At 46.2% G+C, this 12,600-nt stretch overlaps 1 protein-coding gene across 4 annotated transcripts in view; it reads left to right on the top strand.

Annotated features, from left to right (window-relative positions):
- The first annotated feature begins 7,056 nt into the window (after positions 1-7,056).
- ulk4 (unc-51 like kinase 4) overlaps positions 7,057-12,600 on the top strand; it is a 730,951-nt gene continuing 725,407 nt past the window's right edge. For 2 of the 4 annotated variants that reach the window (XM_073072965.1, XM_073072962.1), the window contains exon 1: positions 7,057-7,272. Coding sequence is in view for 2 of the 4 variants with exons in the window: in XM_073072962.1 (XP_072929063.1) it covers positions 7,221-7,272 (52 nt within the window). In the remaining 2 variants the exon portion in view is untranslated. Of the gene's footprint in view, positions 7,429-12,600 lie in introns of all 4 variants that reach the window. The other 2 variants (XM_073072961.1, XM_073072964.1) reach the window with 2 other exon arrangements.

The following is a 12,600-nucleotide window of genomic DNA, read 5'->3' as shown; positions in this document are numbered from 1 at the left end:
TGGAGGATAAATGCATGGCTGATGGATTGGAGCAGGGGGCAGGGATTCAGATTTCTGGATCATTGGGACCTCTTCTGGGGCAGGAGTGACCTGTACAAAAAGGATGGGTTGCACTTGAATCCCAGGGGGACCAATATCCTGGCGAGGAGGTTTGTTAAGGCTATTGGGGAGAGTTTAACTAGGATTGCTGAGGGGTGGGAACCAAACTGATGAGACGCAGGGAGAGGAGGGTGGCTCACAAATAAACTCCTCTGGGTGACTTATGTACCTTTAGGTCTTTCAGCTTTTTGAACACCTTCTCTCTTGCAATAGAGAAAGCTTGTAGGCAGTGGGAGAGGGAGGATAGGCAGGTGATAGAAAAGACATGCACTCAGACCGATGGTTTGAGATGTGTCTATTTTAATACCAGGAATATTATGAACAAAGTGGATGAGCTTAGAACGTGGATCAGTACCTGGATATATGATGTTGTGGCCATTACAGAGACTTGGATGGCTCAGGGACAGGAATGGTTACTTCAAGAGCCAGGCTTTAGGTGTTTCAGAAAGGACAGGGAGGGAGGCAAAAGAGGTGGGGGCGTGGCACTGTTGATCAGCGATAGTGTCACAGCTGCAGAAAAGCTGGACGCCATGGAGGGATTGTCTATGGAGTCTCTGTGGGTGGAGGTTAGGAACAGGAAGGGGTCAATAACTCTACTGGGTGTTTTTTATAGATCACTCAATAGTAACAGGGTCATCGAGCAGCAGATAGGGAGACAGATTCTGAAAAGGAGTAATAATAACAGGGTTGTCATGGTGGGAGATTTTAATTTCCCAAATATCGATTTGTATGTTCCTAGAGCGAGGGGTTTAGGTGGGGTGGAGTTTGTTAGATGTGTTCAAAAAGGTTTCCTGACACAATATGTAGATAAGCCTACAAGAGGAGAGGCTGTACTTGATCTGGTATTGGGAAATGAACCTAGTCAGGTGTCAGATCTCTCAGTGGGAGAGCATTTTGGAGATAGTCATCACAGTTCTATCTCCTTTACCATAGCATTGGAGAGGGATAGGAACAGACAAGTTAGGAAAGCATTTGATTGGAGTAAGGGGAAATATGAGGTTATCAGGCAGGAACTTGGAAGCATAAATTCGGAACAGATATCCTCAGGGAAATGTATGGAAGAAATGTCGCAAATGTTCAGGGGATATTTGTGTGGAGTTCTGCATGGGTACATTCCAATGAGACAGGGAAAGGATGGTAGGGTACAGGAACCGTAGTGTACAAATGCTGTTGTAAATCTTGTCAAAAGAAGAACTTACGAAAGGTTTCAAAAAACTAGGTAATGATAATGATCTAGAAGATTATAAGGCTAGCAGGAAGGAGCTTAAGAACGAAATTAGGAGAGCCAAAAGGGACCATGAGAAGGCCTTTGGCGGACAGGATTAAGGAAAACCCCAAGGCATTCTACAAGTATGTGAAGAGCAAGAGGATAAGACGTGAGAGAATAGGACCAATCAAGTGTGACAGTGGAAAAGTGTGTATGGAGCCGGAGGAGTTAGCAGAGGTTCTTAATGAATACTTTGCTTCAGTATTCACTACGGAAAAGAATCTTGGTGATTGTAGGGATGACTTGCAGTGGACTGAAAAGATTGAGCATGTAGGTGTTAATTAAGAGGATGTGCTGGAGCTTTTGGAAAGCATCAAGTTGGATAAATCACTGTGACCAGATGAGATGTATCCCAGGCTACTGTGGGAGGTGAGGGAGGAGATTGCTGAGCCTCTGGCGATGATCTTTGTATCATCAATGGGGATGGGAGAGGTTCCGGAGGATTGGAGGGTTGTGAATGTTGTTCTTTTATTCAAGAAAGGGAGTAATAACAGCCCAGGAAATTATAGACCAGTGAGTCTTACTTCACTGCTTGGTAAGTTGATGGAGAGGATCCTGAGAGACAGGATTTATGAGCATTTGGAAAGGCATAATATGATTTGGAATAGTCAGCATGGCTTTGTGAAAGGCAGGTCATGCTTTACTAGCCTGATTGAATTTCTTGAGGATGTGACTGAACACATTGATGAAGGAAGAGCAGTAGATGTAGTGTATATGGATTTCAGCAAGGCATTTGATAAGGTTCCCATGCATGGCTTAATGAGAGAGTAAGGAGGCATGGGATCCGAGGGGACGTTGCTTTGTGGATCCAGAACTGGCTTGCCCACAGAAGGCAAAGAGTGGTTGTAGACGTGTCATATTCTGTATGGAGGTCGGTCACCAGTGGAGTGCCTCAGGGATCTGTTCTGGGACCCCTGCTCTTAGTGAGTTTTATAAATGACCTGGATGAAGAAGTGGAGGGATGGGTTAGTAAATTTGCTGATGACACAAAGGTTGGGGGTGTTGTGGATAGTGTGGAGGGCTGTCAGAGGTTACAGCGGGACATTGATAGGATGCAAAAATGGGCTGAGAAGTGGCAGATGGAGTTCAACCTAGATAAGTGTGAGGTGGTTCATTTTGGTAGGTCAAATATGATGGCAGAACATAGCATTAATGGTAAGACTCTTGTCAGTGTGGAGGATCAGAAGGATCTTGGGGATCCACAAGACACTCAAAGCTGCTACACAGGTTGACTCTGTGGTTAAGAAAGACTACGGTGCATTGGCCTCCATCAATCGTGGGTTTGAGTTTAGGAGTTGAGTGGAAATGTTATAGCTACATATGACACTGGTCAGACCCTACTTAGAGTATTGTGCTCATTTCTGGTCGCCTCACTGTAGGAAGGATGTGGAAACCATGGAAAGGGTGCAGAGGAGATTTACAAGATGTTGCCTGGATTGGGGAGCATGCCTTATGAGAATAGGTCTTTTTTCCTTTGAGCAACGGAGGAGAGGTGACCTGATAGAGGTGTATAAGATGACGAGAGGCATTGATGGTGTGGATAGTCAGAGGCTTTTTCCCAGGGCTAAAATGGCTAGCACAAGAGGGCACAGTTTTAAGGTGCTTGGAAGCAGGTACAGAGGAGATGTCAAGGATAAGTTTTTTTATGCAGAGAGTGGTGAGTGTGTGGAATGGGCTGTCAGCAACAGTGGTACAGGCAGATACGATAGGGTCTTTTAAGAGACTCCTGGACAGCTACGTGGAGCTCAGAAAAATAGAGGGCTATGGGTAACCATAGGTAATGTCTCAGGTTAGGACAAGTTAGGCACAGCTTTGTGGGCCGAAGGGCCTGTATTGTGCAGTAGGTTTTCTATGTTTCTATTGGCCCCACAAAGCCTTTAAGAAAAGGGTTTTTAGCTTTTGGGGGTTCCTGGATGTATTGCTGGGAACGTGCGCCCCCCCCCCCCAGGCCATTCCCTCACTGGGTCTCTCCAGTTAGGTACCCAGGGGCTCACTCTGTGAAGGGTTTCCTGTCACACTCCCACCTCAAGTGTCCCTCTTCATCACAGTTATAACAGGCAATACTGGCTGCTCCCCTTCTCGTGGGACCCCGGCCACTCGCAGTGCTCTGCATAGTCTGTCCTCTTAGGGGATCAGTCTATCCACTCTATCATACACACACTGATAACAACAGGGACATCTCAGCCCTAAACTCCACCACGAGCTCCTTCACCACTCCCCGGGTTATCAGTGTTCACCTCAACCAAGAGGACCACTACCAAGGACTGTAACCTTCGGAGGGAGCCCTCCCATGCCTCCATCACATTCTCCTCCTCTCTTACTTTTCTGATCAGCTCGACAAAGGGGGGAGCGCGTCTTATTTGACATTCGGAGACCCCAAGTGATGAGATTCGGCGAATAGGTGCCTTTCGCCACTTGGTCTATTCTTAACTGATTCACCTCAGCCGTCTGAATGAGCCCTCTGCGTCGCAAGCAATTCAGCTGCCTCTCCAGCTGAAAACTGTAAGCAGAAAGTTGAAAACCCGTCACAAGCTCCAATGGGCTTCCTGTCATCCTTCCAGTCACCTTTTCTAGTGCTTGCATGTAGGCCGCAGCGGTAGCAAAGAGGTTCTCTGGCTTTACCGATCTCACTATGTCAACAACCTGCCCCTTCAAACTTTCAACCGATCACTGCCCCTCATCCAGCAACAGAGAGGTCTGCTCTGCCCAAGTCTCATACTCCTCTTCCCCTTTGGGGGGGGGCTTTGTTCCCGAGAACAAGCTGAGCCTGCAATAGCTTAGACTTTGAACCTGGCCATTTTACCATTTATTCACCAGCTTAGGGCCGCTACCAACTCAGAATGCTCAGCCCTCGCTGGAGGACTGATTAGATCCTCTACATCAAACCACAGCTTCCCCTCGCTCCGCAGAAAAGAGAGCAATTTGTCTTTAAAGCCTCCACCCCCAGCTACGGGAAACTCAGCTTCCGATTCAACATACTCGCCTTTACTCCCCTCCTCCCGGAAAGTATGAACAGCTCACGGCCCCCTCTCTCCTGCGGCCCCAATGGTAGCAGGCAGTTCTACTGCTGTTGCATCAGTGCTAGTCTGGACTAAAACAAAGTCTTTGCCCATCATTTTATCAAACCTCCGCTCCACCCCTGCAGCGTCCATAACCGCATATCGTAATCACTTCACTAAACAATATTTTAACACAGACTTAAACACACAACCCACTGGATCAATGTTCAGGGCAATCACACAGCATCCAACGAAATCGATCCCAGATAGATAGATAGATACTTTAGTCATCCCCATTGGGAAATTCAACATTTTTTCCAATGTCCCATACACTTGTTTTAGCAAAACTAATTACATAAAATTACTCAGTAAAAATATGATATGCATCTAAATCACTCTCTCAAAAAGCATTAATAATAGCTTTTAAAAAGTTCTTAAGTAGTTTACTTAGATACATTAAATACAATCAACCCCGGCACTTTAACATATCTTACTCCTGGCGGTTGAATTGTAAAGCCGAATGGCATTGGGGAGTATTGACCTCTTCATCCTGTCTGAGGAGCATTGCATCGATATCAACCTGTCGCTGAAACTGCTTCTCTGTCTCTGGATGGTGCTATGTAGAGGATGTTCAGGGTTTTCCATAATTGACCGTAGCCTACTCAGCGCCCTTCGCTCAGCTACCGATGTTATACTCTCCAGTACTTTGCCCACGACAGAGCCCACCTTCCTTACCAGCTTATTAAGACGTGAGGCGTCCCTCTTCTTAATGCTGCCTCCCCAACACGCCACCACAAAGAAGAGGGCGCTCTCCACAACTGACCTATAGAACATCTTCAGCATCTCACTACAGACATTGAATGACGCCAACCTTCTAAGGAAGCACAGTCGACTCTGTGCCTTCCTGCACAAGGCATCTGTGTTGGCAGTCCAGTCTAGCTTCTCGTCTAACTGATAGATAGATAGATAGATAGATAGATAGATAGATACTTTATTCATCCCCATGGGGAAATTCAACTTTTTTCCCAATGTCCCATACACTTGTTGTAGCAAAACTAATTACATACAATACTTAACTCAGTAAAAAATATGATATGCATCTAAATCACTATCTCAAAAAGCATTAATAATAGCTTTTAAAAAGTTCTTAAGTCCTGGCGGTAGAATTGTAAAGCCTAATGGCATTGGGGAGTATTGACCTCTTCATCCTGTCTGAGGAGCATTGCATCGATAGTAACCTGTCGCTGAAACTGCTTCTCTGTCTCTGGATGGTGCTATGTAGAGGATGTTCAGAGTTTTCCATAATTGACCGTAGCCTACTCAGCGCCCTTCGCTCAGCTACCGATGTTAAACTCTCCAGTACTTTGCCCACGACAGAGCCCGCCTTCCTTACCAGCTTATTAAGACGTGAGGCGTCCCTCTTCTTAATGCTTCCTCCCCAACACGCCACCACAAAGAAGAGGGCGCTCTCCACAACTGACCTATAGAACATCTTCAGCATCTCACTACAGACATTGAATGACGCCAACCTTCTTAGGAAGTACAGTCGACTCTGTGCCTTCCTGCACAAGGCATCTGTGTTGGCAGTCCAGTCTAGCTTCTCGTCTAACTGTACTCCCAGATACTTGTAGGTCTTAACCTGCTCCACACATTCTCCATTAATGATCACTGGCTCCATATGAGGCCTAGATCTCCTAAAGTCCACCACCATCTCCTTGGTCTTGGTGATATTGAGACGCAGGTAGTTTGAGTTGCACCATATCACAAAGTCCTGTATCAGTTTCCTATACTCCTCCTCCTGTCCATTCCTGACACACCCCACTATGGCCGTGTCATCAGCGAACTTCTGCACATGGCAGGACTCCAAGTTATATTGGAAGTCTGATGTGTACAGGGTGAACTGTACTCCCAGATACTTGTAGGTCTTAACCTGATATCCCATAATGAAACACTCAGGTTTTCTCGTCTGCTTAAGTTTAGGGAAGACAATCTCCAGCCCCACCAAACGCGTGAGACTGAGGCATGAGCCCCCCCCCCCAAACCCCCTGTTGGTGTGGATCCTGCGTTATCTGATACCCTGTTACAAATTAGTGCCAGACAGCACACTGCATACGATTAAAGGAATTATATTTATGAATATTAACTAAAGGGTTAGTAAAGAATAACAAAAAGAAAAGGGCCCATTCTAATTAAACAGTCCAATGTGCACAAACTGGAGCTCATCTTGAACTTCTCTGTCACTCACGGTCAGTGTGAACACCCACACCACCTTCCGAACGTCACTCGCGATCCGTCTCAAACAAACGGGTCTCTTTTCTTTTTGTTATTCTTTACTAACCCTTTAGTTAATATTCATAAATATAATTCCTTTAATCGGTGTGATCTGAGGCCAGTCTGTTCTGTCCACCGTTACCAGGGTAACGGCCTCAGCTGTAACCAGGGAATGCAGCCATTCTTTCACATTGTGAGGGGAGAACACTCCTAAAAACGCAGCCCAGCAGAGGTCAGCCTGGTCAGACCAGCAAGTACTGACACACCACCAAACAATAAAATATCATTGTTAAAGAGGAGGCCAGAGTGATTGAAACTGACGGGCTTAAAGGCCAGGAACTGGGTGTACAATGAGATTATTCTCCCCCTGTGTTGCAGCAAGTGTCCTGGCTGCCTGCACTTCCGGCCGTTGGAGGACGGGTCTGAGCGGTTTCAACCGGTGCCGAGGGTACCGGGTTATGGGGGTAGTAGCCCTCCGAGTCCGCGGTGGACCGCTGTCAGCGAGGAGGAGGGAGAGGCGCTGCTGAGGAGTGAGGGGTTGGGGTGCCAGTTCCGGAGACCCTGTTCGCTCTCTCGGGTGGTACATGAATAACGGCGGAAGGCGTGTAACCCTAACCAGCACGGTGCACCACTCTGGTAATGCTGGTCCCGCTTTTGGAACAACTCTCGACGACTTTGGGGCTCGCGGTGTTGACCGTCTCACTGGAGAGGTTTCTGGTAGTGTTTTGTCGCTGGATTTTTACATTCACCGAATAGAGCTCTGAAGGCTTTGCCAAACATTTGGGGAGGTTGGTGAGTGATCAGAGTTTGTAATAGTGACATGAGTGAAAAGTGGTATGAGTTCCTGCAGGCAGATTATAGGAGCCTTCTAGTTGGATTTTACAGATCGTTTTATTTTATTTACCATTGCTCTCAAACGCTGAACGCTGAAATAGAACAGTGCAAATGAAAAATGATCCAGGAAAGGAGATTTTTCAAGTTTTGGAGCTTAGGAACAATTCAAGATAAGGTGAGACTTACAGACCAAATAGTTGGTTCTTCAAAGCATCGGAGATGTCCCTCTTCTTCAAAGTTTGGGGTTTTCCTTCCTCTTCCATTGATAGGGCCCTCACCTGCACTTCACCTCACCTCCGTTTCCCGGACAGCTGTGTTCACTCCATCTTCCAGTTGCCTTACCAAGGATAGAGTTCCTCTTGTTCTCACCTACTACCCTGTGACCCTCCGCATCCAAAACATGATTATTTGTAACATGCACCATCTTCAAGGACACTGCCACGAAACACTTTGTTACCTCCTCCTCCTCCACCCCAATCTTTGTTTCACAAATTCAAGGTAAATTTATTATCAAAGTACATATGTGTCACTGTATACAAACCCTGCGATTCATTTCCTTGTGGGCATACTCAATAAATTCATAATAGAATAATAACCATTATAGAATCAAAGAAAGACTACATTAACTTGGGTGATCAACCAGTGTGCTAAAGACAACAAACTGTGCAAATATGGAAAGAAAGAATAATAATAAACAAATAAGCAATAAATATTGAGATTTTGTGATGAGGAACCTTTGAAAGTAAGTCTATATTTCAATGAAGTTATCCCCTCTGTGGCCTATGTTTGAGGAGTAATAATTGGTCCTGAAATTGGTGATGTGAGTCCTGAGGCTCCTGTACCTTTTTCCTGATGGCAGCAGTGAGAAGAGAGCATGTCCTGGGTGGTGGGGGTCCCTGGTGATTGTTGCTGCTTTCCTGAGGCAACGTTTCATGTAGGTGTGCTCAATAGTGGGGAGGGCTTTACCCATGATGAGGGCCATATCCACTACTTTTTGTAGGATTTTCCATTCAAGGGTATTGGTGTTTCCATACCAGACTGTGATGCAGTCAGTCATTATACTCTACATGACATATCTATCAAAGTTTGTTAGTGTTGAGTGTCATGCCGAGTCTTCGCAAACTCGTAAGAAAGTGGAGGTGCTGCTGTGCTTTCTTTGTAATTGTGCTTACATGCTGGGCCCAGGACGGACAGATCTGAAATAATAACACTGAGGAATTTAAAGTTGCTGACCCTCTCCACCTCCGATCCTCTGTTGAGGACTGGCTCATAAACCTTTGGTTTTCTCTTCCTGAAATCAATAATCAGAGCTTTGGTCTTGCGGACATTGAGTAAAAGGTTGTGGTTGTGGCACCAATCAGCCAAATTTTCAGTCTTCCTCCTATATGCTGATTCATCACCAACTTTGTTTCAGCTTACGACAGCAGTGTTTGCAGCAACCTTGGATATGGCATTTGAGTTGTGCTTAGCCACACAGTCATCAGGTAGAATGAGTACAGCATCAAGAGTGTATTGCTGTCCAGATGTTTCAGGGTTGAATGAAGAACCAACGAGGTGGCATCTGCTGTGGACTGCTGCTCTGTTAGACAAATTGGAGCTGATGCAAGTCACTTTTTAGGCTGGAGTTGATATGTTCCTTCACCAACCTCTTTAAGTACTTCATCATTGTGGATCTAAGTGCTACTGCAGGATAGTCACTGAGTCAGGTTACAACATATGTAGGTACAAAGGAGATGTCGGGGTGAGTTTTTTACGCAGAGAGTGGTGAGTGCATGGAATGGGCTGCTGGCAATGGTGGGGGAGGTGGATATGATAGGGTCTTTTAAGAGACTCCTGGATGAATACGTGGAGCTTAGAAAAATAGACAGCTATGGGTAACCCTAGGTAATGTCTCAGGTAAGGACATGTTTAGCACAGCTTTGTGGGCCGAAGGGTCTGTATTATGTGTAGGTTTTCTACGTTTCTATTCTCCTTGGGCACCGTGTAACTGAAGCCTGCTTGAAGCAGGTGGGTACCTCAGAATGCCGATGCAAGAGGTTAAAGATGTCAGCCAACACTGCAGCCAGTTGACCAGCACAGGTATTATTAGAGCAAACACAAGGTAATCTGCAGATGCTGGAAATTCAAACAACACACACAAAATGCTGGTGGAACACAGCAGGCCAGGCAGCATCTATAAGGAGAAGCACTGTCGACATTTCGGGCCGAGACCCTTCGTCAGGACTAACCGAAAGGAAAGATAGTAAGAGATTTAAAAGTAGTGGGGGGAGGGGGAAATGTGAAATGATAGGAGAAGACAGGAGGGGGTGGGATGAAGCTAAGAGCTGGAAAGGTGATTGGTGGAAGTGAAACAGAGCTGGAGAAGGGAAAGGATCATGGGACGGGAGGCCTCAGGAGAAAGAAAGGAGGGGGAGGGGAGCACTAGAGGGAGATGGAGAACAGGCAAACAACTAAATATGTCAGGGATGGGGTAAGAAGGGGAGGAGGGGCATTAACGGAAGTTAGGGAAGTCAATGTTCATGCCATCAGGTTGGAGGCTACCCAGACGGAATATAAGGTGTTGTTCCTCCAACCTGAGTGTGGCTTCACCTTGACAGTAGAGGAGGCCATGGATAGACATATCAGAATGGGAATGGGACATGGAATTAAAATGTGTGACCACTGGGAGATCCTGCTTTCTCTGGCAGACAGAGCATAGGTGTTCAGTGGCCTCCTCTACTGTCAAGGTGAAGCCACACTCAGGTTGGAGGAACAACACCTTATATACCGTCTGGGTAGCCTCCAACCTGATGGCATGAACATTGACTTCCCTAACTTCCGTTAATGCCCCTCCTCCCCTTCTTACCCCATCCCTGACATATTTAATTGTTTGTTTTTTTCTCTCTCTCTGCCCATCACTCTGCCTGTTCTCCATCTCCCTCTGGTGCTCCCCCCTCCCCCTTTCTTTCTCCCAAGGCTTCCCTCCCGTCCCATGATTCTTTCCCTTCTCCAGCTCTGTATCACTTTCGCCAATCACCTTTCCAGCTCTTAGCTTCATCCCACCCCCTCTGGTCTTCTCCTATCATTTTGCCTTTCCCCCTCCCCCCTCTACTTTCAAATCTCTTACTATCTTTCCTTTGAGTTAGTCCTGACAAAGGGTCTCGGCCCAAAACGTCAACAGTGCTTCTCCTTATAGATGCTGCCTGGCTTGCTGTGTTCCACCAGCATTTTGTGTGTGTTGACAGGTATTATTACCTGGCCAAGTACCCTGTCTGGGTCGGATTCCCATTCGGAACCAACTTTTTGTTGGTTCACCCTTCTGAAGGTTGCTTGCACATCAGCTTCAGAGACTGAAATCATAGGGTCATCAGGGAAATGTGGGAGTTCGTGAAGATTCCTCCATGTTCTGATGGTCAAAGCGAACATACAAGACTTTGAGATCTGGAACAAAGCCCTGTTATCACCTATGTCGCCTGATTACAAGAGCTGCTAGAGTACAAGCCCTGTACTGCTGTTGAGCATCGTTCATCAATTCAAGCTTAGTTCGGAATTGCCACTTCGCCCCTGAGTTGGCTTTCTGCCGATTGTACCTGGACCTCTAATGACTTTCTTGGACACTAGACATGAATGCCTCTGATAGATTACGGGTCTCATGGTTCATCCAGGACCTGTGGTTGGGATTCTGGTTTGTTTTCTGCAGAGATCACTCCCTCCATGGTTCCCTTGTTCATTTGTTCCTCCCCACTAGCCTCCCTCCTGACACTTGTTGCTTCAAGCTGTAGAAGTTGAAGGGGACGACCTAACTGGGGGTGGGGGGTGCAGCCACAGTGACTGGGTCTTTGGCACTGAGTCACGTGCTGTGGCTTAGAAGAGAAGAGAGGTGAAGAGGACTGCAGTAGTGATAGGAGGTTCCAGTGTCAGAGGAATAGGGACAAGACTCTGTGGATGTTATTTTGCCTCCAGGTGCCAAGGTCAGAGATGTCTCTGATCAGCATTCTAAATGGTGAGGGTGAGCATCCAGGAGTTTTGCTACATATTGGCTCTAAGGACATAGGCAGGAAAAGTGAGGAGATCCTTTGGAGAGATTTTAGGGAACTAGGTAAAAAGCTTAAGAGCAGGACCTCCAGGTAGTAGTCTCTGGATTGCTGCCTGCGCTATGTAACAGTAAGCCTGGCTACGGAACTGGGGATCAGGGGTTCAGATTTCTGGATCATTGGGATCTCTTCTGGGGAAGGTACGACCTGTACAAAAGGGGTGGGTTACACCTGAACCTGAGGGGGCCGATATCCTTGCAGGCAGGTTTTCTAGAGCTGTTCAGGAGGGTTTAAACTAATTTGACAAGGGGGTGGAAACCACAGTGGTAGGGCTGAGGATGGGGCAGTTCACTTATAAGGAGACGCAGTGTGTAGTGAGACTGCTCGCAAAGACAGACTGATGATAGGGCAAAATTGCAGTCAACGGGATGAGTTGCAGTGTAAAAGGGGGACATATACAAAGAGTGTGATGAATACAGGACTGAAGGTGTTATATTTGAATACATGCAGAATAAAGTAGATGAATTTGTAGCACAGTTGGAGATTAGCATGTATAACATGGTCATCATTGAATCATGGCTGAAAGAAGATTATAGCTTGCAGTTTAACATCAAGGATACACGTTGTATCTAAAGGATAGGGGAGGAATGACTATTGGATAAAAAATGAAATCAAAATCCTTAGAAAGAGGTGCCATAGGATTGAAAGGTGTAGAATTGTTGTGGGTAGAGCTCAGAAACTGCAAGGGTAAAAGGCCCTGATGGAAGTTGTATACAGACTTGTGAACAGTAGCAAAGATGTGGGCTACAAATTACAATGGGAAATAGGACCTGTGTGTCCAAAGGGCAATGTTATGATGGACATGGGGTATTGTAATATTCAGGTAGTTTGGGAAAATCAGATTGGTGCTGGATCCCTAGGGGGGAATTTCTAGAATGCCTATGTGATGGCTTTTTAGAGCAGCTCGTGGTTGAGCCATGAGGGGATCAGCTCTTTTGGATTGTGTGTTATGCAGCAAACCAGAATTGCTTGGAGTGCTTAGGGTAAAGGAACTCTTAGGAGACAGTGATCATAATATGATAGAATTTACCGTACAATTTGAGAGGGAGAATCTAAA

Source organism: Hemitrygon akajei, chromosome 20 (assembly GCF_048418815.1).
Source record: "Hemitrygon akajei chromosome 20, sHemAka1.3, whole genome shotgun sequence".
NCBI lineage: Eukaryota > Metazoa > Chordata > Chondrichthyes > Myliobatiformes > Dasyatidae > Hemitrygon > Hemitrygon akajei.
The sequence above is the reverse complement of the archived record's forward strand: the minus strand, read 5'-3'. Positions and strand labels throughout refer to the sequence as shown.